At 36.4% G+C, this 22,508-nt stretch overlaps 3 protein-coding genes across 7 annotated transcripts; 2 read left to right on the top strand and 1 right to left on the bottom strand.

Moving 5' to 3' along the window:
• Positions 1-99: 99 nt before the first annotated feature.
• LOC132196053 (vacuolar protein sorting-associated protein 72 homolog) lies at positions 100-2,017 on the top strand. Its single transcript, XM_059618440.1, has 8 exons — positions 100-220; positions 278-416; positions 477-603; positions 665-812; positions 866-1,057; positions 1,114-1,278; positions 1,333-1,477; positions 1,524-2,017. The coding sequence occupies exons 2-8, from the start codon at positions 283-285 to the stop codon at positions 1,858-1,860; spliced, it is 1,248 nt and encodes a 415-aa protein (XP_059474423.1). The 5' UTR covers positions 100-220; positions 278-282; the 3' UTR covers positions 1,861-2,017.
• A 299-nt stretch (positions 2,018-2,316) lies between these two features.
• LOC132196262 (tumor necrosis factor alpha-induced protein 8-like protein) lies at positions 2,317-12,345 on the top strand. 3 transcript variants are annotated; one of them, XM_059618782.1, is made up of 5 exons: positions 2,317-2,420; positions 8,538-8,667; positions 9,098-9,173; positions 10,574-10,731; positions 11,323-12,345. In XM_059618782.1, exons 3-5 carry the CDS (start codon positions 9,164-9,166, stop codon positions 11,734-11,736), a joined length of 582 nt encoding a protein of 193 aa, XP_059474765.1. In that variant the 5' UTR covers positions 2,317-2,420; positions 8,538-8,667; positions 9,098-9,163; the 3' UTR covers positions 11,737-12,345. The 3 variants fall into 3 exon arrangements, with proteins under 3 accessions (XP_059474765.1, XP_059474764.1, XP_059474766.1); XM_059618781.1 differs by having other exon boundaries at positions 9,088-9,173; XM_059618783.1 differs by lacking the exon at positions 9,098-9,173.
• Positions 12,346-12,808: 463 nt separating this feature from the next.
• On the bottom strand, positions 12,809-22,416 carry LOC132196256 (facilitated trehalose transporter Tret1-like). 3 transcript variants are annotated; one of them, XM_059618775.1, is made up of 6 exons: positions 22,285-22,416; positions 18,981-19,092; positions 15,291-15,426; positions 14,990-15,163; positions 14,412-14,608; positions 12,809-14,085 (listed from the first exon to the last, which is right to left on the bottom strand). In XM_059618775.1, the coding sequence occupies exons 1-6, from the start codon at positions 22,323-22,325 to the stop codon at positions 13,234-13,236; spliced, it is 1,512 nt and encodes a 503-aa protein (XP_059474758.1). In that variant the 5' UTR covers positions 22,326-22,416; the 3' UTR covers positions 12,809-13,233. The 3 variants fall into 3 exon arrangements, with proteins under 3 accessions (XP_059474758.1, XP_059474759.1, XP_059474757.1); XM_059618776.1 differs by lacking the exon at positions 22,285-22,416 and adding an exon at positions 20,046-20,193; XM_059618774.1 differs by lacking the exon at positions 22,285-22,416 and adding an exon at positions 19,877-20,028.
• Between the last annotated feature and the right edge of the window lie 92 nt (positions 22,417-22,508).

Below are 22,508 nucleotides of genomic sequence, written 5' to 3'. Positions count from 1 at the left end.
TTTTTACAAAGCTTTATAAATATTAGAGCAAATGCATAATATGAAATTTTTTGTTTGGTTTCTAAGCTTTGCGGCTTATTTGCTTATGGTGGCGCCACTTGCAAATTCTCAGAGAAAATGTAGAAGAAAATGTAAACAAGTCTTCAGATTGCAGCGAATTTGAGCTCTTTACTAACAAAAAGACTTTGGTTGGGCGCGGCAGGAACATAAAAATATATTGGTAAGATTTTGATAAAGTAATTAAAGAATAAATATATTCATTTGTCTATTAAAATAGCGGAAATGGCTGCGACAAGGGAGAGGCGTAACAATGCCGGCACACGAATGTCCAAACTTCTTGATGAGGAGGAGGAGGACGAATTTTACAAAACCACGTACGGAGGTTTCGAAGAAGCCGAAAACGACCAGGAATACAAGTAAACCATTCTATATTGGTTGTTGAATTTGTGGTGTTTTCAAATCTCTCTTGACCGTAGATCTGAGGATTCGGGGGACGACGATGTAGACTCCGACTTTAGCATTGATGAAAACGACGACGTTATTTCAGACCACGAAGACGACAAACCGAAACGTGCCAAGAGATTAGTAACAAAAGCATACAGGGTAAATAACTTTGATAAATTACTGATGATACTGATCTATAAAATAAAATTTTAAAATTCAGGAGCCGAAAAAAGTAACCAAGAAGGAGGTTGATGTGACCGACAAGCCTTTCCCATTCAACATTCCCGAGGATCAAGCCGGCCCATCAAACGTGACTCCGGTTAAAAAGCCTGTTGTTAAGAAATCCTCATTTACGCCCTCGAGATCAGGTAAATTTCGGCAGATTTCATTCAAGAAAATTTTAATCATTTGAAAAATTCAGAGAGAAAGTCTTGCCGAAGATCAACTGCAGCAAAGTCTGCAGAGCTACGAAAACGGGTGAAGCAAAGAGATGAGGAATATCAGCGAAGGAGAAAACGGATGAAGTTGAAGGAAAAGCCAGACAAGCCCATGACGCAAGAGGAGCTTTTGGAAGAGGCAAAAATTACTGAGAGGGAAAATCTGGAATCTCTCGGTAAATTCATAAACTTTTATTTTTTTAAACCTCAATTTATTTAAATGTTTTTACAGAGCAATTTCAATTGATGGAGTTGGAAAAGAAAAAAATCAGGCCTGTGAAGAAGATTTACAAGGGACCCATGATCAGGTACCACTCTTTTGCCGCTCCCCTGATTGAAGAACTGCCCAGCAGTGAAAACCAAACCATCGACGTTGACGACTCTTTGATCACAGTCGGTACGCAAAGACAAATCTACTTTTGCTATGTTTTCTTCAATTTAATTTCCTCAGAGGAGATCAAGGAACAAGAAATTGTTTCCAATGACAAGAAGTGTGAGCGCACCTTTATCACGTTCCCGGACGAAAAATCGCTCAAGAAGTATTTCCCGCAAGAAAAGCCAGCGCTGAAACCGGTCAAGCTTTGTCCTTTCTCGAGGTACAAAAAGTTTTATTATGAATTTTTTTCTTAAAATTTTTTTTAGACAACCTGCCCGTTACTTTGACCCGGTGGTCAAACTACCCTTCTCGAACGTGGTCAGCTTCAGAATTTTGCGCAGCACTTACGAAAGTAAACTGGAGACGATCGGGGACAAGTCGGACCCAGAGGTTGCCAAGTGGCTGGCGTGGCGCAAAAAGCAGCAGGAGTTGCGAACCCTCGTGACGCGGAAACTGCAGCAAATGGTCACCAACATCAAGCCGAGTGGCGACCCAGGCCCGAGCACCTCGGCCAGCACTCCGACATTCATCCGTACCGCGGGCCAGACAATTTTGACAGGCGCCCCCACCAGACCTGCAATTTTTATTCAGAAACAGCAGTGATTGTTTATTTTTAAACTTGAGATTGTGTCTTAATTATTAACTTGATTGTTTTCAACTGCAAGAAATTTGAATTGTTTCCGAAATCAAGAAAATGTGTTTTTATAGGAGGTTTCTGGAGAAACTTTTTTTAATTAAATATAATTATTTAAGCAGAAAATATTTGAATGTTTTATTTTGGAACGTAAAACCATCATCTGCATATTTTTTTTAAATTATAATTTATGAAAGTTTTTTCCAATTAAAAAAAATTATTGCAGCGATCTCAATTATTTTTCTTCAAATTTTCAGGCATCAAAATTTAAATTCTTTGCATACTGTATCGTATCATGGTATTAAAAAAAATCAGTGACTTTGACAAGTGACTGGCAGGTGATGAGGTGGCGGCGCCTCGCGGCACCCTAGCCGAAGTATAAAGAGCTGCTCCGGATTCCCGCTGTTGCTGTTAGTTCAGTTTCTTTCCAGCCGGCGAGAGAAGAAGAACGAACTGGTTTTGCTCGTAAACAAAGACAAAGAAGAGAACAAAACCAATTGGCCTTCAACTTTGCATGCAATTTTTGCAGGTGAGATTTCTCTTTTGACAAGGACTTACTTTTAATTATTTAAAAGAGCACCTATTAATTTTAATATTTAGTATAATTGTTTTTATTGAAAAAGAAATTAAGTTTAATGTCTTTAATTTAATAATTTTTAACAGGACCAAAACACCATCGTAAATAAATTTAAAAAATTTAAACCAAAATAGGTTACAAAAGTTAAAATTAATAAGGAAAGTACGGAAATTTACTAAATTTTGACTGTTGAAAGTAATTTGCGTTTTCACGTCGTCAGCACCTGATGGTTATTTTGCTTGTTGCTTCTCCAACGTGCAGGTTTTTGTGAGTCGATCCCGAGCCGCACACCTGCGCTTCCCTCCCGACGCGCGCGACCCTTTTCCTCTGAACGCGTTTTCATTCAATCGACCCCGCTTCATTATTCAGGAAACCCATCGTGTATGTATTTTCATCGCTCCAGACGCTTTTAGACCAGACAGAGGATGTGCGTTATTTTTGCACAACGGTTTACAAAATGTTATGCAAAAATGATAAAAGAAAAAATCTTAATTTTTATGAAAAATTTTACTGAGAATAAAATGAAAATTATGAATGTAACGGCGCTTTAATGACAAACAACTATTACAAGAGCGTTTTATTGAAACCGTGGTGACGTCGGAGGCATGCATCGATGCGATTGAGACGGGCGCAGCAAACAAGGCGCGCGGATTCAGTTACGATATCAGTGACACACGCAGACGTCTCGCGGCGCAATTCAATATTTATTTGTGCGCCGCGCCGACACGCAGGAATACCTTTTGACGCGCAGTCCGAATAAATTTCGATTCGATTTGCAATTCAGATCAAAACTGCGCGTTGTGCAAATTATTTCGCTCACGTGAGAGAGAAAAAAATTGGCATTGTTCAGCATCTTTTATTCATGAGGAAGATTCAGAGTGCAAAAAATTAACTGCGAAAAGGTGTTCTCCGTTTGCGCAACTTTGGAATATAAAGAAAGAAAGAAATAAGAGACCGCGCCCAAAACTTATTATTTCGACCGTAAACCCTTCTCCTTTTATCGTCCCTTTTTTGTCACCACTTTTCGCGAAACGCAATTACAAAGATGAATCTTTTACGACGGAAAGAAAAGAGCAAATTGAATTAGGCCGCGGCGGAAGTGCCCAAATTGACGGGTTTCATTCGATTACAATAGCAAAATCCCTGCTTTTTATTTGCGGTTCTTTGCCGAATTTCGCCCGATCTCACGGTGGAATGCTGAGAAATTTTTGTGGTTGCTGATGAAATATTCATGGAGGAAGAAAAAGAAAGAATTCGCCAGCGGCTCACTCTGTTATTTCTTATTTCTATGCAGCGCCCGGCTCTCGAGAGTAAAAACTGACTTACCATTCGAGAGCCCACAAGCATCCATAAGGAATCCTAAACCTTTTCCAACTTACAAACCCTTAAGAAAAAGTTTTTGCTTTCACAAAAAAATTTAATTATAACAGTTAATGAATTATAAAAGTATTCTGTTAAAATAGTTAAAATTAATTTTAAAAAAACCCATTAATAATACAAGAAACCCAATTTCTCAAAATTTAAAATTCTTTTTATTAATATTGTTGTTTATTTATCCACATTGGGTTTATTCAATCGTTGAAAACAATTTTTAATTAAATTATACGTGTAGTATTCCATGAAATATTTTTATTTTTGGTTTTTGTCCAACGTTGGAAGTCGGAATCAATCAATGTTTTCGATTTCGGATATGATTATTTATCGGCGGCGCATGTTTCGCCCTTGGGGCATAGCGTGAGGTGTGCGCTGCCGGTTGCCTATGCATGTACTTTGAGAGACGGACACCCTCTCTATGCAGCAATCAATATGCCAGGGCTCGGCTCACTCACCTCTCTTTGCCAAGCGCCGACCGAGAATTAAGAAACGAGACACACTGGACTTCAAAGTTTCACTAATTATTATACAAAAATTTATAATTGCTTAATTTAAATCAAATCAAAATTTTTCCCATCTTTCTTTACAAAATATGTAATAATTAATCAATATTTTTTATCTATTCATTTGGTCGTTATTGTTTTTTACTTTTCTTTTATTAATTAATAATAATAATTAGGGTTGTGAAACTTAGACGCTTTTTTTGCCTAAAATAGTCGACTTTTTTTAGACACTTTTTGCATAGAAAAAGACGGTTTTTAGACGGTTTTTATCCAATTTAGACGGTTTTAGACTGTTTTTCCAAGGTTGAAAATTTGGCTTGTAAGAAGAAGTCGCCGAGGGTGGATCTAGGGGTGAGGGGGTAAAAATCACTGTTCACCAAAACTAGCTAGAAATGCTCAGAATGACCTGTCCGAGATTTGTAGATGGTCGCCAGAAACCATGAATTTTTTTTCAAGAGAATGCGCGGTAAACGAAAATCTTCACTTTAGAATATTTTGTGTACCAGGAGACGAAATGGTGAGTTTTAGACACTTTTAGACTGTTTTAGTCGATTTTTAGACGCTTTTAGACGGTTTTGGGCGTTTTAGACGGTTTTAGACGATTTTAAGTGGGTGTCAATCGTCTTGAAATTTCATGATTCGTGCACATTTGATGAATTCAGGCCAAACCAAAGCCCAGAAAAAAATAGTCGATCGTCTAAGTTTCACAACCCTAATAATAATTCATATATTTGTGATTTTGTTTTTAAAAATTGATATTTATTACTCAAGGATTTATGAAAATTCATTTTGTTGCACATTGGCTCTATCAGGGGACATAAGTTTTAAATGAATAGAGAGTCTCTCACGCTGACGGTCGCATTCTATTCAAACTGTAGAATCTCTCTAATGAGAAATTGGAGACGGCGGATTTAATTGCAGTGAGCATTGACAATTACCGATGTGCAATCAAGTGTACGAGTCTCCAGTGCTCTCCAATTCCCATTGTCAGCCGATTTTCCGTCACGTGTGCAATCGCAGTCGCTCGGCTGCACTTTCTTTGTCCAACGTGAAAATCAAGACGAGAGAAGAAAAAGGGAGGCGAAATAAAAACTACTCTCGCAAGTACGTGCCAAATTACACATTTGCTACTTCGTGACTTCTCCGGAAGAGACGCAATAAAAGCAATACTTGAAAGTACATTCTGAGAAATTGTTTGCAAATCTTATTTCTGATGTGCATATCTTTCGAAAAGAAAAAAATGATTAACTAAAATGATTATTTCCAATTTCAAAAATAACTTAGAAACTTTATTTTAAAAAAAGTCTTCATTTTTCAATATATTTTTCTTCAACAGGATAAAAAATACTGAAATAAAGGGGATTCTGACGTCTGTCAAAAACATTTCCAATAGGGTTTGATTCAGCGGTAGAAAATTGAAAACAAAACAAGCAGAACATAATCTTGGTTCTTATATTTGAACTGCTAAGGTTTATTATTTTCTAATTTCTAAATTGTCTAAATTAATTAAAAAAAAAATAATAAATTGCTAAAAGAGTTCTAATAAATAGATTTATTAATAAAGTAAAGTCAGTTTGTTTATATTTCTGTCTAATTATATTTTCACTGTTGCTCTTTTTCTCATTTCATCTTCAAGAATGTAGAAAATTCCGCCATCGGGCTTGAATTTTAGGACTGCGCCACACTCGCGGTCGAAACAGACAGTCGCGCACGTTTTCCGGCTTTTTCCTCTCACGCTCGCACGAACCTCTTGGGCAAAAATCAATTTCCTCCGTCTGCACGCAACGCGCGTTTGTTTTTATTTATTTCGGTTCTTTCCTCTCTCGTGTCGTAAACAAAACCAAAAAAGAAGTAACTTCTGGAGGAAAAAAGTGTGAAATTATTTACTGATTAAAAATTAATTGCGCAAAGCACGGCACGCCCGTCCACCCGCATCACCTCAATCGCGACTTGCATTTTTATATTTGCAAATGCAGGTCGGTTTACCGATGAGCTTTCTTTTATCACTATTCATGTGGAGCGACAAGTTCAAAGGAAAATAAATTTGAATCAGAAATTTTTAATTAGGTCCTTATTACGAGGAACAGGTGACAAACTGTTCTAATTATATTGGACATTAAACCTGAAAAAGTCTGCAAATTAAAAACTAAAATGGGAATTGACACAAACGAAAAAGATCGTCAATTTCAGAAGATATTTTAAGACAAATTACATAATTTTAAAATAAATTTCTTCAAAATGTATGTAATTATTTAGTTTTCTAACCAAATAAATATTCATTTCACCAAACCAAAAATAATACTAATAATTGAGAAAATAATTTTTACTTCGTTCAGGGTGGCAAAAAGTTAATTTGTGCAGCCAATTTTTTCTTTAAGTAAACCAACAAAACGAATTTAGTATAAATTTGAAATGAAGTTTCAGTTATAAAATAAATATTGTTTGAAGAGAAATGCTTTTTTTTATGGAAAAAAATGAAACACTTTTTTCTCTTTTTCACGTCTCAAATGTTTTGCTTCATTTTTCCTGCGGTAAAAAATACACTGTGGTAAAAATGGACAGATTAATGAGAGCTGTGATCATTTGGTTGTGAGAGTTGAAGGGTGGGTCGATTTCGGTGTCAAGGGTGTATCTGGGTGGGTGGGTGGGTGGGTGGGGGTGTCGTATCGTGTTTTGTAATTAACACGCGCGCACATGTGCCTGGCGAGCACATGTGATGGGCGCTTTCGCCGGCCGCGATCCAGCACGTCCATTCAATTCGCGCACAATTTAATTGTCCTACTCATTTTGCCGCTGCATTACGTGGATGCATATTCATGGTCCGCGCGCAAAGAAAGAAAGAAAGCGAGAATAGCTGGCGGGGATGTGGGTCAAGTCGCGGCAGCAGCCAGGCCGGCCGGGGTTCGCCACCTGTTTTCCCCACACGCGTTTGACCTCAAAACCCGCGGGGGCAGAATTAATTCGAGGACGAAAAGAGTGAACAAGAAATTCGATTGCAAATTTAAATCAACAAAAATTTGTTTATTGCATTTTATTAGACAAAAAGGAACATCATTAATTTTTTGTACAAGGAAGTGTCAATGTAATAAAATTTCCTTTTTGTCTCTTCAGCATTTTAAATTTAAACACGATAATTTTCCATATTCCTAATTCTGCTCTTGTTAGGAACAACTTAAAAGCTTCAAATTTCAATTTAGACTTTTTATTCTATGAATCCTTGCTCTGGTTTCTTTGTAGGATGATCTCACTGCTGGAGATTATTTGCAGACGCTATTCAGACACGTTATATATTTTTCAAGATCTCTAGGCCAGGATTAAGGACGAGCTGCGTGAATGGGAGGCTGATTGCCGTTTTAAGTGCCTGAGCAAAACAAGGATGCGCTTTTATATAAAAAGATTGTGAATAACTGACATTTAAACCTTCAAACTATTAAGGCTTTTCAAAATTGTACTGTTGGAATTTCTTAAAAAAAAAACTTTTGCAGACACAATTTTTAATTATGTTGTTTTGTGGCCCATGAATTTTTTGGGCCGGTAATAAAAATCCCTTGACGTTTTCAAAAGACACATTATGACATTATGCAATTTTTGGCCTTTTTAAAAATTTTTTTCAGTTTAAATCAACTTTCATGGCAAGGATATCTTAACTTTTTCAGAGATTTAAAGTTATTTTGAAGCATAATTTTCAAAGTCAATTGAATTTGTTTAAAATAATAATTACTATTTTGTCTGTAAATTCAGATCAAAATATAATTTATCAAATTTACTTTGACTATAATTTAACTGAACGTTTTTGTAATGATGGAACTAACAAACGCTTATTTTTAATGAAATTTTACTAAAATTTTAATAATGATGTCTTTTAAATAACAGTTTATTTGCATAATTATTAGAATCGAAATAAAATTTCTAAAAAAATCTGTTTGATCAATTCTAAGGCTCCCTTTCATTTCGCCCAAAGCATAATTCTTTCATGTATTGAATTTTTTCGTGAGATCAGAACAAAACTGTCCTGCGCGCCCAGGAATATAAAATGTCTCTCTTTTTCCCAAGAGAATGTTGACGATTCCATTTCAACTTCTTCTTTTATTTCCACACTTTGCAAACCCACACGAGCCGACAAACCGGTCTCGGATTTGTTCGAATCAATTTCTCCGGGTGACTGACACACGCATTTGTACTATTTTTGCAGATCGAGTCGCAATAGAGAGGCAACAGCGTGGCGGCGTCGGCGATTGTGCAGGCCTGCAGCCCCCTGATCGAAGACCTGGGCGGCTGGCTCCTCTTCGGATGGGTCTCCAACACCTACGAGCCCCCCGACCGTGCGTGCAAACCGAAAAAAACTACAAGAAACAAAATGAAAACTTCAGATCGATTTTAAATTTGAACCAAATTTGCAATGCGAAAAAATTATGAAACATTGATTTTTGTTTGAAAAACTCATTTATTTGGAAATTGTTCCAAAAATTTATATTATAAATCGTAAATTATAATTTTCAACCCTCAAAATCATTTTTATGTTATAATTATGGAATTTACAAAATTATGCATAATTATTAAAATAAAAGACATTAATCAAGAGTGCCCTAATTTTGCAAGTATTAATTTAAATTTTGATTGATTTCAAGTTTGAAAAATAAATAAATTTGATCAAAATCAATTTCTGAAGTTTTCAAGCGTTTCCTTGTAAATGTAAATCTAATTGTTTTTATTTCAACTCCCTCCTTATGTGATCGTTTTAGACTTGTTTAGTTGAAGCACCTTTTGATTTTGGACCGTTTTTGTTTCCCATTCCTGAAACCAACGCACGCCCCTATAATGGCTACTGGTGAGTTTTTTTTTTTATTTTAAATTTGGTTTTATCTAAAAAGGAAATTGTATTTTTTCACAATCGCTGTTTAGTAACTTGTGTAGTGGAATTTCCGACAATCGAGTTCTGCAATTGACGTCAATTGAATAAAAAAAAAATGCAAATCAAAATAATATTATGTGTTCCAATATGAATTTTAGATTGTCTAACGTCACGTTTTATCGAACGCAAGCGACGCGTGAAAATAAAAGGCCATCAAAATTTCGGGCGTTAGGATAAATGGCGGTTGCGTCACTGCCTATTTATACACATTTAAATCGCTATGATGGCAGTTTACGAAAAAGCAGAGCAATCCAGCGCATACATTTATTGAACTCAGGACAGCAAAAATTTTCTGTCACTATTTTTAAATATTAATAAATAAATATATAAATGAATAAATTTCTCGTCTGCAATAATTTTGTTTTAACGAAGGGGCATAAATTAAGAATTACAATGTTTATAAATTTTATAATTTTCAATTTAAAAAATAATAAGTAACTCATAAAATTATAGATTAATGAATTTTTGTCTTTTAAATATTATATTAAATGAAACAAAAACCCAACCGTATGAATTAAAAATTGATAAGAAGGATTAAAAAAATTTAATTCAACATTTCCGGACGTTAATGTGGAGCATTGCGGTTTTAAAATGTTCACATTATTTTATTTCATTAACATGCAAACAAAATCAGACTGAAATCTCTCTCATTGTTTGCGGAGTGGTTAATGAATTTTCTGGAGCACAAAAACTTCTATAGAGGCGGTGAGAGAATTTCCCATCGATCCGCTTATTGTTGGCTCTCTTTGTATGCACAGAAGAGCCGGATTGAAATCGCGTTTGTTTGCAAATCACCAAAAATAAGAACAAAAAATGTTATTCAATTAAAAACATGCAAACGTCAGGCCAAAAAGCAAAATAAAAGAAGAAGAACTTTGGTGCTATAATTAATCGATTTTGTGGCCAATCGATCCGCGAATTTTCTAGGTCATTCTTGTTTTTGCCGAAGGACGAGCCCATCAAATAAGCAATAAAGGTGGAAATTGGTTCCGTTGTGGCCTTAGCAATTTTATTACTTGCGACAATAAGTATAAAAATATAATTAAATTGATTAGATTTTTGGAGAGAGAAAAAACGGAAAATCCTAGAGTTATTCTCGAGTAGATTTACGATAAATTCTGGAGTGAAAGGAAGTTAGTCAAGCCGCAACAGGAAGAGCTGCTGCGCCTATCAATCTCGCGACTCGGCGGTTTTAGTATTAATTTATCATTCAGCAGCAACGCCACACGCCGAGAATGAAACTTTTGTTGACCGTGTGGCTTTGATCATTCAAAAGTTTCAAAGTGCAAATTTGAAAACGGCTTTTTGGTCCGCAGTGATGGCCGGCGAGGGCGGCTTCAAGGCGCGCGACATCGGACTGCGGGCGCAGAAGAAGATCCTGAGCCGCATGGCCAACAAGAGTGTGGCCAAGGTTTTCATCGACGACACCACCGGCAGCCTGCTCGACGACGTCTACAAACTGGCCAAGTCTTACGTGAGAATTTTTAAACCAATTATATAGAGATGAATTTCAAATTGTTTGAATTGGAGAAAACGAAAGAATACAAGAAAATAAAAATTACTAAACATTTTGTTTTGACGATGAAAATTCCATACTTTTAAGTCAGTGCAAAGGTCAATTTTGAGAAATATCCGTTACAGTTACAGTTGTTTTTTTCCATTATGTTTTCTTAAATATTGCAAATTTTCCGCATTATATCTTTCAAATCAATTGTTAATAAAATAAAATTAATTTAAGAAGATGTAGAAAAATTTAATGAGAAAAATTGCAGCGATTTTAAGCAAAATTTAGGTAAAATTTATTTGAAATGATGTTTAAAATCATTTTAAAATGTAAAATAATAATTAACGGTAATTTCTTAGATTAAATTTTAAATTTATGGCCCAAATTTGACATAGTTTCTCACAAATTAAGATTTTTTAATTTAATGTTCTAAAAATATTATTTAATTTAATTTAATTTAAAATATTACTACACAGTAGTTTCAAAAGCTTTTTATTTGAAATTTATTTGCCAAATTTTTTGTTTTTAACAATTTTAATTGAATTCCTTCTTAAATTTCAGACTTCTGACAAGAAGGAGTCTGAGAAGTTGGTGAAGAACATCATCAAGATCGTGATCAAGCTCGGTCTGCTGTACCGGAACGAGCAGTTGTCCGCGGACGAGTTGGCGCGCGCGGACAAGTTCAAGCACAAGTTCCACTCGACGGCGATGGCCGTGGTCAGTTTCTTCGAGGTGGACTTCAGCTACGACCGCGCCTTCCTGGTGGCGGCCTTCGACGAGTGCCACCAGGGCCTGCGCTCGGTGGTGACGCCGCACCTGACGCCCAAGTCGGTGGCGCGTCTCGACTCGGTCTTCAACTTCTTCAAGGACGCCAAGTTCCTGGACGCAGTCTTCCGCAAGGAGTCGCCGCACCGCGACGCCCTCGGCAGGGTCGTCCGCGACCTCAACAAGGCCCTGGACGAGGGCGGCATGTAAGCAACAAGTGCAGTTAAGGACACCAAAAATAACACACGACATTCCTCTCGCTTGCACAAGTCAACAGCCTAATCCTTTGTAAAACACAAAAGTTTTGATGTTATAAACGCGATTTGTGTTTTTTACTGATGTCCTGACCCTGTGTAAAAACACCTTTGAAAAAGTGAATTAAAGGCTCAATATTGTTGGGCATTTCTAGTAATAATTTTTATCGTCGAGTATAAAAATGGGCAAAATTTCTAGAAAGAAATGTTGGTAAAATCTGCATCAGTTTTTCTCAATAGATTCCTCAAAAGATTGAATTTTAAAAAGTTTTGGTGGGAATTTGTTGATTTTGAACTTTGCATGAAATTTTGGCCTTTTTTAAATTCAAATACAAAAATTATTATTGGAAATGGTCTTGTCATGTAATCCGCACTTTGTGCACTTTTCCCCAATTGCCTCAAGCACAAGATCAAAGCGTATCTGCCAGAGCTTCAAACCAAAAATTTGTCTTCATTAGTCAATCTTTCCAAAATCTTTCTTATTGCATAAAATAATATTTTAATTTATAATCAAAGATAAACTATAAATAACTCTAATTTTTTTTTTTTTGTATATTTCTGGAAATCGAACAATAGACATGGTATTACTAAAATTATGTTGTAAAGCACTAGATTAATCGCACCCAAGGACCAATTTTAAATTTTACGATGCGCTCTGAAAAGAGCATTTTAAAATCTTATTGCTTTGAATTTTAATACATATGAAAACCAAACTGTTACGCGCAATATTTTAAAATACTTTTTGGAATTATTCAAATACTCGAAAACCGCACAGAGCTTACTTAAATCACTCCTCTCTCTCTCTTAATATATTTGTAAGCAAGATTTATGTAGTTTTTATTATTAAAATGAATCATGTTATGTGCTCTCTGTGATTTTAAGTGTATCGCCCGCGTGGACATGTTGATTGTAATGATTATGAATGAAAAATAAACCGCGCAATTAATTGCTACCTTTCAGAACGCTTGCGTTTGATTTCCAATCGGATTGAAAGGGAAGAATGGTAATGAGAGAGAAAGCCGGTCAAACACTCTCTATACAGACAGACACACTTTCTGGCTTTGTTTTATTGCACATGAAGAGATGAATGAATCTTACAGTTATGAACTACAAACACAATTGTATAAAAAGCGGAATATGCGTGAATAAATATGAGTCGCAAAAATAATAAAATGATCAATGCAAATATAAAATTGTTATGAAAATCACAACTCTCAACTTAAATTATAAAGAGTATTTTTGCAGAGCAAATAAATATTAACACTAAAATCAATATTTAAGGTTCAAATGAAAACTGTCACGGTATTGAGTAGCGTCAAATGATTGTAAAATTAATTTTGAACATAAATTACAAATCATAAAATGTCATTCAATGGCTATTTTTTTTTGAAATTCCCAATTTTGATGAATTGAAATTGGAAAATATTTGAAATAGAAATTTGTACAAAAAATTTCACACTTTGGTGGATGTGGCGGCAGTTTTGTTTTCGAAGGCGTCCTCGATTTCCTGCAGAGTGCGGTTCTTGGTCTCAGGGCAGAAGAAGTAGAGGAAGACGCCTCCGAAGGTGGCGACCAGGCCGTAGAGCAGGAAGGTGCCGTCGCTGCCCATGGAGGCGAACATGGCCGGGCCTGATTTGACGACGACGAAGAAGACGAGGAAGCCGAGGCAGGAGGTGGCGCCGCTGCCGACGCCCCTGACGGCGGCCGGGAAGACCTCGCCGGTCATGACCCAGGGCAGGGGCACCAGCCCGACCGACACGAAGCCCATGTAGCCGACGAGGAGGGCCACGGGCGTCCACTCGAAGGCCGCCCAGGTGGCGTCCCTGAAGCGCAGGAAGGCGGCCAGCAGGAGGAGGCAGAGGCCGGTGCCGGCGGCCGAGGTCAGCGCCAGAGGGCGGCGCCCCAGGCGCCGCAGCAGCACGCACGTGACCAGCGACATGACGAGCCGCGCCACGTCCAGCACGGCCATCGCCAGGTACTCGTCCACGCCGTCGCCCAGGGTCTGCTGGAAGATGGCGACGGTGTAGAAGGCGACCGCGTTGACGCCGCTGAACTGCTGGATGACGAAGAAGACGTTCATCAGCAGGAACGGCTTGACGAAGGAGGGACGCGCGAGGCGGGAGCGCCAACCTTCGTCGGCGGCCGCTGCAGCAGCCGCGTCAGGGCGCTTGTGCAGCAGGCTCTGCAGCTCGGCGGACGCCTCAGGGTCGGAGCCGCGCAGCCACCGGAACGCGTCCTGGGCGTCCGAAGGTCGACCCTGCGCCACCAGCCACGCCGGAGACTCGGGCGACACCAAAACTAGAATCTGGAAATTACACAAATTCATACAGAAGGAATATCGTTTAATAATAGAATGGAAAAAATATTTTTCGGATAAGTTTAACTTCACTTTTATAAAATTCCACTGTCAAATATTGTAATTTTAATCAAATATTTTGGTTATTTTTTAAATTAAATAGAATTAAATTTGAAAAACTCAAAGTAGGTATTGTAGTTTTAGAAGAAAACAGTAAATTTTGATATTTCTTCAATTGAAGGGTACATTTTAAAATTTAAAATTAGCAAGAACAAAATTTGTGGTCAAATAAAAGAGAAAAATTTGAAAGTTGTTAGAAAATATAGGTTCATTACCAGGGCAATGAGGGGTGCAAGGGCGCAGAGAGCGGCGGCGAGTCGCCAGTGGAGGAGAGCGCCGAAGAGGTGAGAGAGCAGAATGCCTGTGGAGACCGCAAGTGAAATCGCGGCCAGAAGCACCCCCCTGTACTGCGGCGCCGACGTTTCGCCGATGTAGATGAGCCCAACCGGCCCCAGGATTCCCACAGCTAGTCCTATAAAAAAATCATTAATTTTAATAAAACTCACAAGTCTCAGTGCTGTGTGGGAATTTCTGCAAATTTTTATCTTTTTGTTTTGTTTAAATAATAATAATGTATTTTTGTTTGCTGGAAGTGACAAATGTGGTGCAATTTATTTAATCATTACTGTCATGGATAAAATAATAATAATATTAAAAGGATAGATTCTGATGTCGTCGATCATTTGATTCAGGAAATTTTGTTAAGTTTTTACTTTTTACCATATCAAGAGTGAATTTATGAAATGAATTTATGAGAATTTATAGTTTTTTAGAAAAATTTTTACAATTTGGGAGAAATTTAATATTTCTGCTCAAGACTTTCTTTAAAATTGTACAAAAAATGTTATAATACCAGTGAGGAATCTGGCGACGAGCAGGGCGGTGACGTTTTGCGCGACGGCCAGCAGAAGCCACCCTGCGATGAAGGGCACGCACAGGAGTTGGTTGGTCCGTTTTCGGCCGAGCCTCTCCATGCTGAAGCCGCCGGCCAGACAGCCCAGGGCCATCGGGAGGGCGGCCATACTCGCTTCAGATCAGAAGAATTGCAATTAATTCAAATCTTTGTTTGTTTTTTAATTTTAAATCTTGTTCCTTTTCAATTTATTATAATTTTTTTGAATTTCAGGGAAATTAAATTGTTTTTTATTTTTTACCAATCCAGGAAGTGTCATCCTCGGAGATGGGCAGGTCGGAGTCGCTGGCGCGCAGTTGGGGCAGCAGCACGGCCGAGAAGCCTGAGGTCATTCCGGAGCCGATGGTGGCCACCACGGGTCCAGAGGCGGCCAAAGCCTGTTTGTCACGCACAATTTTTATTTTCGGCAAAGCGCGGAGGCGAATTAAAACGCCAGACTAAATTGGCTGTGCCGCAAAACGTGACCGTCTCGTCACATTTTTTTAATTTTGAAGGCATCAAATTAATTTTAGATTAATTGACGCAATTAAGGCCAGATTAATTAATCACTGCATATCAAAGTAAATGAATTTCTTTTTCTCTTTAAATATGAATTAATTATTTGAAGATTTTTGGATTTGATTGAATGAACTTGTGTCCAGACCGCGAGTTCTATTTTTACACGCCGTGGGCCGTTTCTAATTCAGTACAATTTCTCTGATTACTCATGTGTACCTGGCGACGAACACAATTTTTCGCGCTTTTAAGAGAGGACTTATTAGAATGGCGGCCAGAAATAGCTCAGCGAATTACACGCGAAATGGGACGACCGAGGATTTGATCTATTTGCACGCACCTGTCACTTTTTACTCTCTGCGTTGGATTTAGAAATGAGATGAGAAAAACCGCCCACGGTTTTCTTAATGGAGTTGTCGCGCGCCGACAAATTGACATGTGTTTTGAGTGGCCAAGGCGAATAATAACATTATTATTTGTCCTTTGCATCATTTCTCATTGCTAAATATCAAAATTTGTCTTGGCCCAAACATATAAACAAGTAGCGCTTAATTACAAATTATATTACAATTGAACTGAAAAAAGTGATTCCAAAAGATGTAAGAACTTGAATATGAAAAACCGCCAATAACTAAAAAAATAAAATTATTTGGGGAGATCCAATAGACTTAGCTCTCCCGGGATAAAAGATATCCCGGGATAAATACAAAGGGATAAAATTTAGACCACTGTCCCGGGTAAAATATTTTTTGTCCCGCCTTCAATTTTTTGTCCCCAAGTCATTGAGGGATATCTTTTCTTAGCGCCCTCAACGGGATAAATTTTTAACCCGCGCTAAAATCAAATGAGCTGGTAATTAAAAGATCGTCAACATGTTCGCAAACTTTTTAGATTTTGGCCAATTGCAATGAACAGAAAACTTTTTCAAATCAGAATTTTGTGAGGATCATGGAAATGAGGGCAAAATTGAAATCCAAAGCTTACACAAAAATCTGTATCGAACTTAATTTAAAATTGCTTATTTATTTTGCTCAGAACTTTCTAAAGACCTCTTCATCAAAGCGAAATTATGCAAGGATTTTTTCTTTTGAAATTTTTTGTACGTAAAATTTCTCAACTCTGAAAAATTAAAATTCTCAAGCTTCTTTTTTTATTTGTAGATAACTTAAATTAGCAAGAAGAAAAGTTTTGACTTGATTTTATTTTTTTTTATTACTAGCGGCTGACCTTTTTGTTTCAAAATTGACAGCAAGGTCAGCTGGTTCAACAGTCGAAATAGTTGATGGCTTATTGATGGTAAAATTGTTGGGATGTTTAAGCGAGGTGGTATATAAATATAAAGAGAGAACGAGCTTTGCGTGTTTTAGCGCATTATGGGAGTCGTTTGGGGAGTTGATTGGGAGTCAATTGGTAATGGTTTAGTGTCATTTGGGAGTCGAAAACGACTCCAAGTTGACTACAAAACGACTAAAAAACGACGAAGTGCTCTTTTGAGGTGCTCATATGAGGTGCTCATTTCAGGTGCTCATATGAGCAGCTCATTTTTAGCTGTGATTGTTATGTTCGTCATGATCGTTGTGATCGTTATGATCGCTGTGATCGTTATGATCGTTATGATCACTATGATCGCAATTATCGTTATGATCTTATGATCGCTGTGATCGTTAAGATCGCTATGATCACTATGATCGCAATGATCGTTATGATCGCTATGATCGTAATGATCACTATGTTCGCAATGATCGTTATGATCGCTATGATCGTTAAGATCGCTATGATCACTATGATCGCAATGATCGTTATGATCGCTATGATTGCTATGATTGTTATGATCGCTGTGATTGTTATGATCGTTATGATCACTATGATCGCAATTATCGTTATGATCTTATGATCGCTGTGACCGTAATGATCGCTGTGATTGTTATGATCGCTATGATTGTTATGATCGCTGTGATTGTTATGATCGGTCTGATCGTTGTGATTGTTATGATCGCTATGATCGTTAAGATCGCTATGATCGTTATGATCGCAATGATCGTTATGATCGTTATGATCGCAATGATCGTTATGATCGCTATGATCACAATGATCGTTATGATCGCTATGATCACTATGATCGCAATGATCGTAATGATCGCTATGATCGTTAAGATCGCTATGATCACTATGATCGCTATGATCGTAATGATCGCTGTGATCGTTATGATCGTATTGATCACTATGATCGCAATGATCGTTATGATCGCTATGATCGTAATGATCACTATGTTCGCAATGATCGTTATGATCTTATGATCGCTGTGACCGTAATGATCGCTGTGATTGTTATGATCGCTATGATTGTTATGATCGCTATGATCACTATGATCGCTATGATCGTAATGATCGCTGTGATCGTTATGATCGTATTGATCACTATGATCGCAATGATCGTTATGATCGCTATGATCGTAATGATTGCTATGATTCCTATGATTGTTATGATCGCTGTGATTGTTATGATCGTTGTGATCGTTATGATCGTTGTGATCGTTATGATCGCTATGATCGTTATGATCGCTGTGATCGTTATGATGGCTGTGATCGTTATGATAGTTATGATCATTATGATCGCTATATATGATCACTATGATCGCAATGATCGTTATGATCGCTTTGGTCGTTATGATCGCTGTGATTGTTATGATCGTAATGATCATTATTATCATTATTTTATGCCGGCCGGGGTCCTTAGCTATATCCTTTGGCAAGACACATTTGTTCAAATGAGCTGCACAATGTTCATTGCAGTTGCACTTTTGGCAGCCGGCAGCCGTAGCCAGCCACTGGTTCAATACTTGATTTGATAGCCATAAGAAAAAGATTTATTTGCTCAAATTAACTTTGAAATATATTGGAATAACTTTAAATATATTGGAAATCTCCCCCATTATTATTTAGCCTCTAGCTAAAGAAAAAGTTCTTTTTTAAGTTAACTGTAATTTAAAATATCAATAAATATTATTGTTGTTTATTTGTCCACATGGTTAGAAATACATTGTTTACATTCAATTGTTGAATGCTTTCAAAAAGTATATTTTTTAATTAAACTGTTTTTTGTTTCTCGAATATAATTTAAAATTAATCAAATATGTTTACATTTAATAATTCTTGATTTTATTATTAAAAATCTTGATCTTAAAAGAAATAAATAATTCAGCCTCAACCCCCTAAAATTTTACAAAAGGTCTAATAATTTTAACAAATTTATATCCTTTCCTACCAAAAAATAAGTTTCATAATTTATATCAAAATGTATCAATTCTAATATCTCATTTTCCCATTGTTGAAGAATTAATATTGGAGTAAATTAATGAAAATCATACTTTTTATGCGTCAGAAAAAGTAACAAAAAATTATTGCAATTTTCCAAGTAAAGAAATTGAAAACTGACCTGTCTGAAGGCGAAGGAGGACACGCCGCAGAGTCCGTGAGATTTTGAGGGCTCATCTTTGTGGTTGTTTGAGGTGCTGATCACTTGGACGGACAGAGGCGCCGCGTCTTTGCTGCAATTACGAACAAATTTATTTTAAACTCAATTTTCGCTTTTAAGTGCGATGAGTAGAAAAAAGACCACCCGGAGAGAGGAAATGTGGAGCGAGGTGCTACACACAATTCACGATTATTTGTCGCTGCACCTCGTAAAGTACACAAACGTGTCAAATGCTGCGCGTTAAGTCACAATTAAAAAGGTCGACCTTGACGGAGGCTCCAACAACAAAAGCACAAGAAAACATCGTGAAAAATTCTTCTTTTATAATCACTCAAACTAAATTTTTTAACCGAAATTAGAGGAATTTTCAATAAGAAATATTTCAATGATAAATTTAAATGGCCAAATAGTTTCTTTTTAAGTTTAAGATTGGACTTGAATATATTTAATTCTGAAATATTGGGCCCAAATAGAGAGATAGATCTAAAATACATTAAAAAGATAAAATATTTAGAGTTAAACTGAAAATAATGAGAAAAATATCAAAATATTTGTGTGGTGAACAATTCAAAATTTGTGAATAACATTTGATGTTGAAGCAAAAATTAAATTTCTCTAATTTAACCTTTCTAACATTAAAATTACCAATAAAAGCTCAATAAATATTAAATGTACTTGTAAATTTACTTTCATACTTTAATGCTTGTAAAAAAATATCAATTTCTTTCAAACATTGTTTTTTTTTAATTGGCTAGAAAAAACACAGTGATTAAGAATTGAAATTAAAACACTTTGAACGAAATGCTGATTTGCAATCTTCTGCATCATGAGAAGCACGTGGTGAAAATTGAGAGTACCTGTGGAGAAATGGCCCCATTTCGGAGAGCATCTGCTCGGCCACAAGCGCTTGGGCCATTTATCGTGTATCAATATCCCGCGAGAATTGCACAAAGAAGAAGAAGGAAAGTTGATGGTGCTCGGGCGGAGAGCGGCGCGGCAATGAAAGAGATCGCAGATCAGACTCACGCGAAAGTGCAGGCCACGTTCTGCCCCTGCTTCTGGACCATTTTGCTGCGCGCGTCCGATTTGGGACGAAGGTGCGACGCGAGTGACCGCGACGCTTTTCTTTCAAGTCCCGGCCGCCGCCACCGCGATTGTTCCTCCAACTGCTCTTGTTTTGCTTAATTGCAGCCGCTCTCTAATTCAAAAGGAAACCAACCGCCACACGCAGATATGGTCATCACGTCCATTCCGCAAATCGAAAGTGATTCACAATCGCAAAACGTCTTTCATTTTCGAATATCGAACACACAATATTTATCTTCCGCAAAATTAATGCCATAAGTTGCAATTGTTTATACCATTTTTATTTCTATATAAATTCAGTTTCTTAGGATTTCATTAATTTGTATGTCGCAATTAATTTTAAAGTTTCTTTTGATTGTTGTGATCAGACAAAATAAGTTCAATGAATACATTTGATGTAATTACCAACGTCGATGTTATTAATATTTATTTTTAAATTTAGTTCGTAATTGTTGACCACAAGTTTTGTAATTCAATATCATATCTTTGGAAATTCAACTCATAAGTTTTTTACGTATTTCAAAATAATTTTTGCACTTTTTCAAAACAAACAATCAATTTTGTTATACGATTACGATAACAAGATTTTTCCCCAATTCGACATTAATAGTTTGAAATCTTTGTAAGCAGTTTGTAAGGTTAAATTTATTTTAAAAATAATAACTGTGCTTCCTTGTTATTTGAATTAGAAACTTTCATTCCACATTGTATGTCTGACTTATTTGCTCAATTTATTAACCTGGACGCAATTTCTTAGAAAATCAATCATTTTGCAAAAAGAAAGCCTTTCAGAAGATTTTGATTGGTGACACATTGTCATAGAACTTTTAAGTAAATGTCTCTCGCAATTATAGACTTGTAACTCGCAGCCAAAGGGCGAATTCCTTTAAACGCGAATCTTGACAAGTGTTAAGTACAAACAAGGAAGTCTTCGTTCGTACGCAAACAGAGTGCAATAATTTCTCTGCTCGCGACACTCTTACACACTGACGACGACCTCACGCACTTCAATCAGCATTTTTTGCAATAAAAATCTTTTAATAATAAAAATAATGAATTTGAATTTGTAACTGTATTTCTTTATTTTGTTCATTTGAATTATGTATATTTTTTTAATTTTATTAAAAAATTTGCATTAAAATCATTATTTTAAGTAATAAAAATGTGATTTTTAAGAACAAATTAATAATATTACTAGCGAAAATTAATCAAAAATTAATAAAGGTTTCAACTGAATGAAATGATTAAAAAGACTTAAAAAATATGATAAATAATAATAATATGTTTTATTTGTTATTTTATTTGAATTCTCTCTAAAATTATTTTATTGTATTTTTAGTTTACAAGCTGAATGAATAAAAATATATTTACTTTTCCACTTAAAAAAAATTTATTTTAATTTTTTTATAATTATACTGATATTAATCAAGATATAAACTTTAAATCGTGATAAAAGTTGGTGTCACGACCTGGAACAACATGACGTTATGACATGGAAATGTGGAAAGCTATTTTTCGTTTCAAATGACCATAAAGTACGAGAGTATGTCCCCGTCAAGGTCAGCGCTTGTTGGTTTAATACCTGACGCATTAAAAGGAGAATGTAAACGACACAAAACGAAAGGGAAATATGAACAGCTTATTACGGAGTTGTAATTTAATAATAATTCCGACGCGTCAATATAATAGTTCCCATCGCGGCGAGACCGCCCAACATTTATCACTTTGATAAAACTCCACTGATTATGTAAAAGCACGTTGACGTGAGCTAGTGCGGGTGAATTGTTGTTATAGGAAAAAAGGAGAGTATTGTTATAGTTGTTGCAATTTGCGAGGAAGGACGACCGGATTGGGTGCAGCACCGCATGAGAACCTCTTTTTGTAATAAAAACGTGATGAAATATTGATTGTGCATCTAAATCCGTTTATAGAATTATGAATTATATTTACATCTTCAATTATAGCCGCAGAGGAAATATGAACTATTAAATTTAAAAAAAAAAGTAAATTAAATTTTTGTTCCGTTAATCGAATCTTCTTAAAACCTTAGGAATTTTAAAAGAAATGTTTTTTGATGAAATGAACCAAATTTTGCGATAATTTTATGATTTGGCTATTTGAATTCCCCATAATTATAAAAAATATATATTTTTTTTCAAATTGAAATAAACTCACTCACCGGAGTCCCAAAAGCGAGTCCACTTCCTTTGGCGAATTCATGTTTTTCCTTTTTAATAATAAATATTCAGCATTATTATTGCGCTGCTTGTTTTCGCGTGTGCGGTTGAAGCGCAACTGGGAAAGAAAACGCCGAAGAGTGGCATTGACTTTGCATGTGACTCGCTCTTGTCTGATCTTCTGCTGATGCCCCCGACTGATAACGATTGCTAATTGTTTGCTCAG

This window comes from Neocloeon triangulifer, unplaced genomic scaffold (genome assembly GCF_031216515.1).
Source record: "Neocloeon triangulifer isolate White Clay Creek 2 clone unplaced genomic scaffold, ASM3121651v1 ptg000011l, whole genome shotgun sequence".
Taxonomy (NCBI): Eukaryota; Metazoa; Arthropoda; class Insecta; order Ephemeroptera; family Baetidae; genus Neocloeon; species Neocloeon triangulifer.
The sequence above is the reverse complement of the archived record's forward strand: the minus strand, read 5'-3'. Positions and strand labels throughout refer to the sequence as shown.

Bases quoted from the DNA above. Each gene is read 5' to 3' on its own strand.
- LOC132196053 (XM_059618440.1), top strand. From the start codon at position 283: ATGGCTGCGACAAGGGAGAGGCGTAACAATGCCGGCACACGAATGTCC. The intron at 1,279-1,332 runs GTACGCAAAGAC...TAATTTCCTCAG, and splicing joins CGACTCTTTGATCACAGTCG to AGGAGATCAAGGAACAAGAA. The intron at 1,478-1,523 runs GTACAAAAAGTT...AATTTTTTTTAG, and splicing joins AAGCTTTGTCCTTTCTCGAG to ACAACCTGCCCGTTACTTTG.
- LOC132196262 (XM_059618782.1), top strand. The intron at 10,732-11,322 runs GTGAGAATTTTT...CTTAAATTTCAG, and splicing joins ACAAACTGGCCAAGTCTTAC to ACTTCTGACAAGAAGGAGTC.
- LOC132196256 (XM_059618774.1), bottom strand. From the start codon at position 19,935: ATGGCCCAAGCGCTTGTGGCCGAGCAGATGCTCTCCGAAATGGGGCCA. The intron at 19,093-19,876 runs GTACTCTCAATT...TCGTAATTGCAG, and splicing joins ATGGGGCCATTTCTCCACAG to CAAAGACGCGGCGCCTCTGT. The intron at 14,609-14,989 runs GTATTATAACAT...ATTTTTTTATAG, and splicing joins CGTCGCCAGATTCCTCACTG to GACTAGCTGTGGGAATCCTG.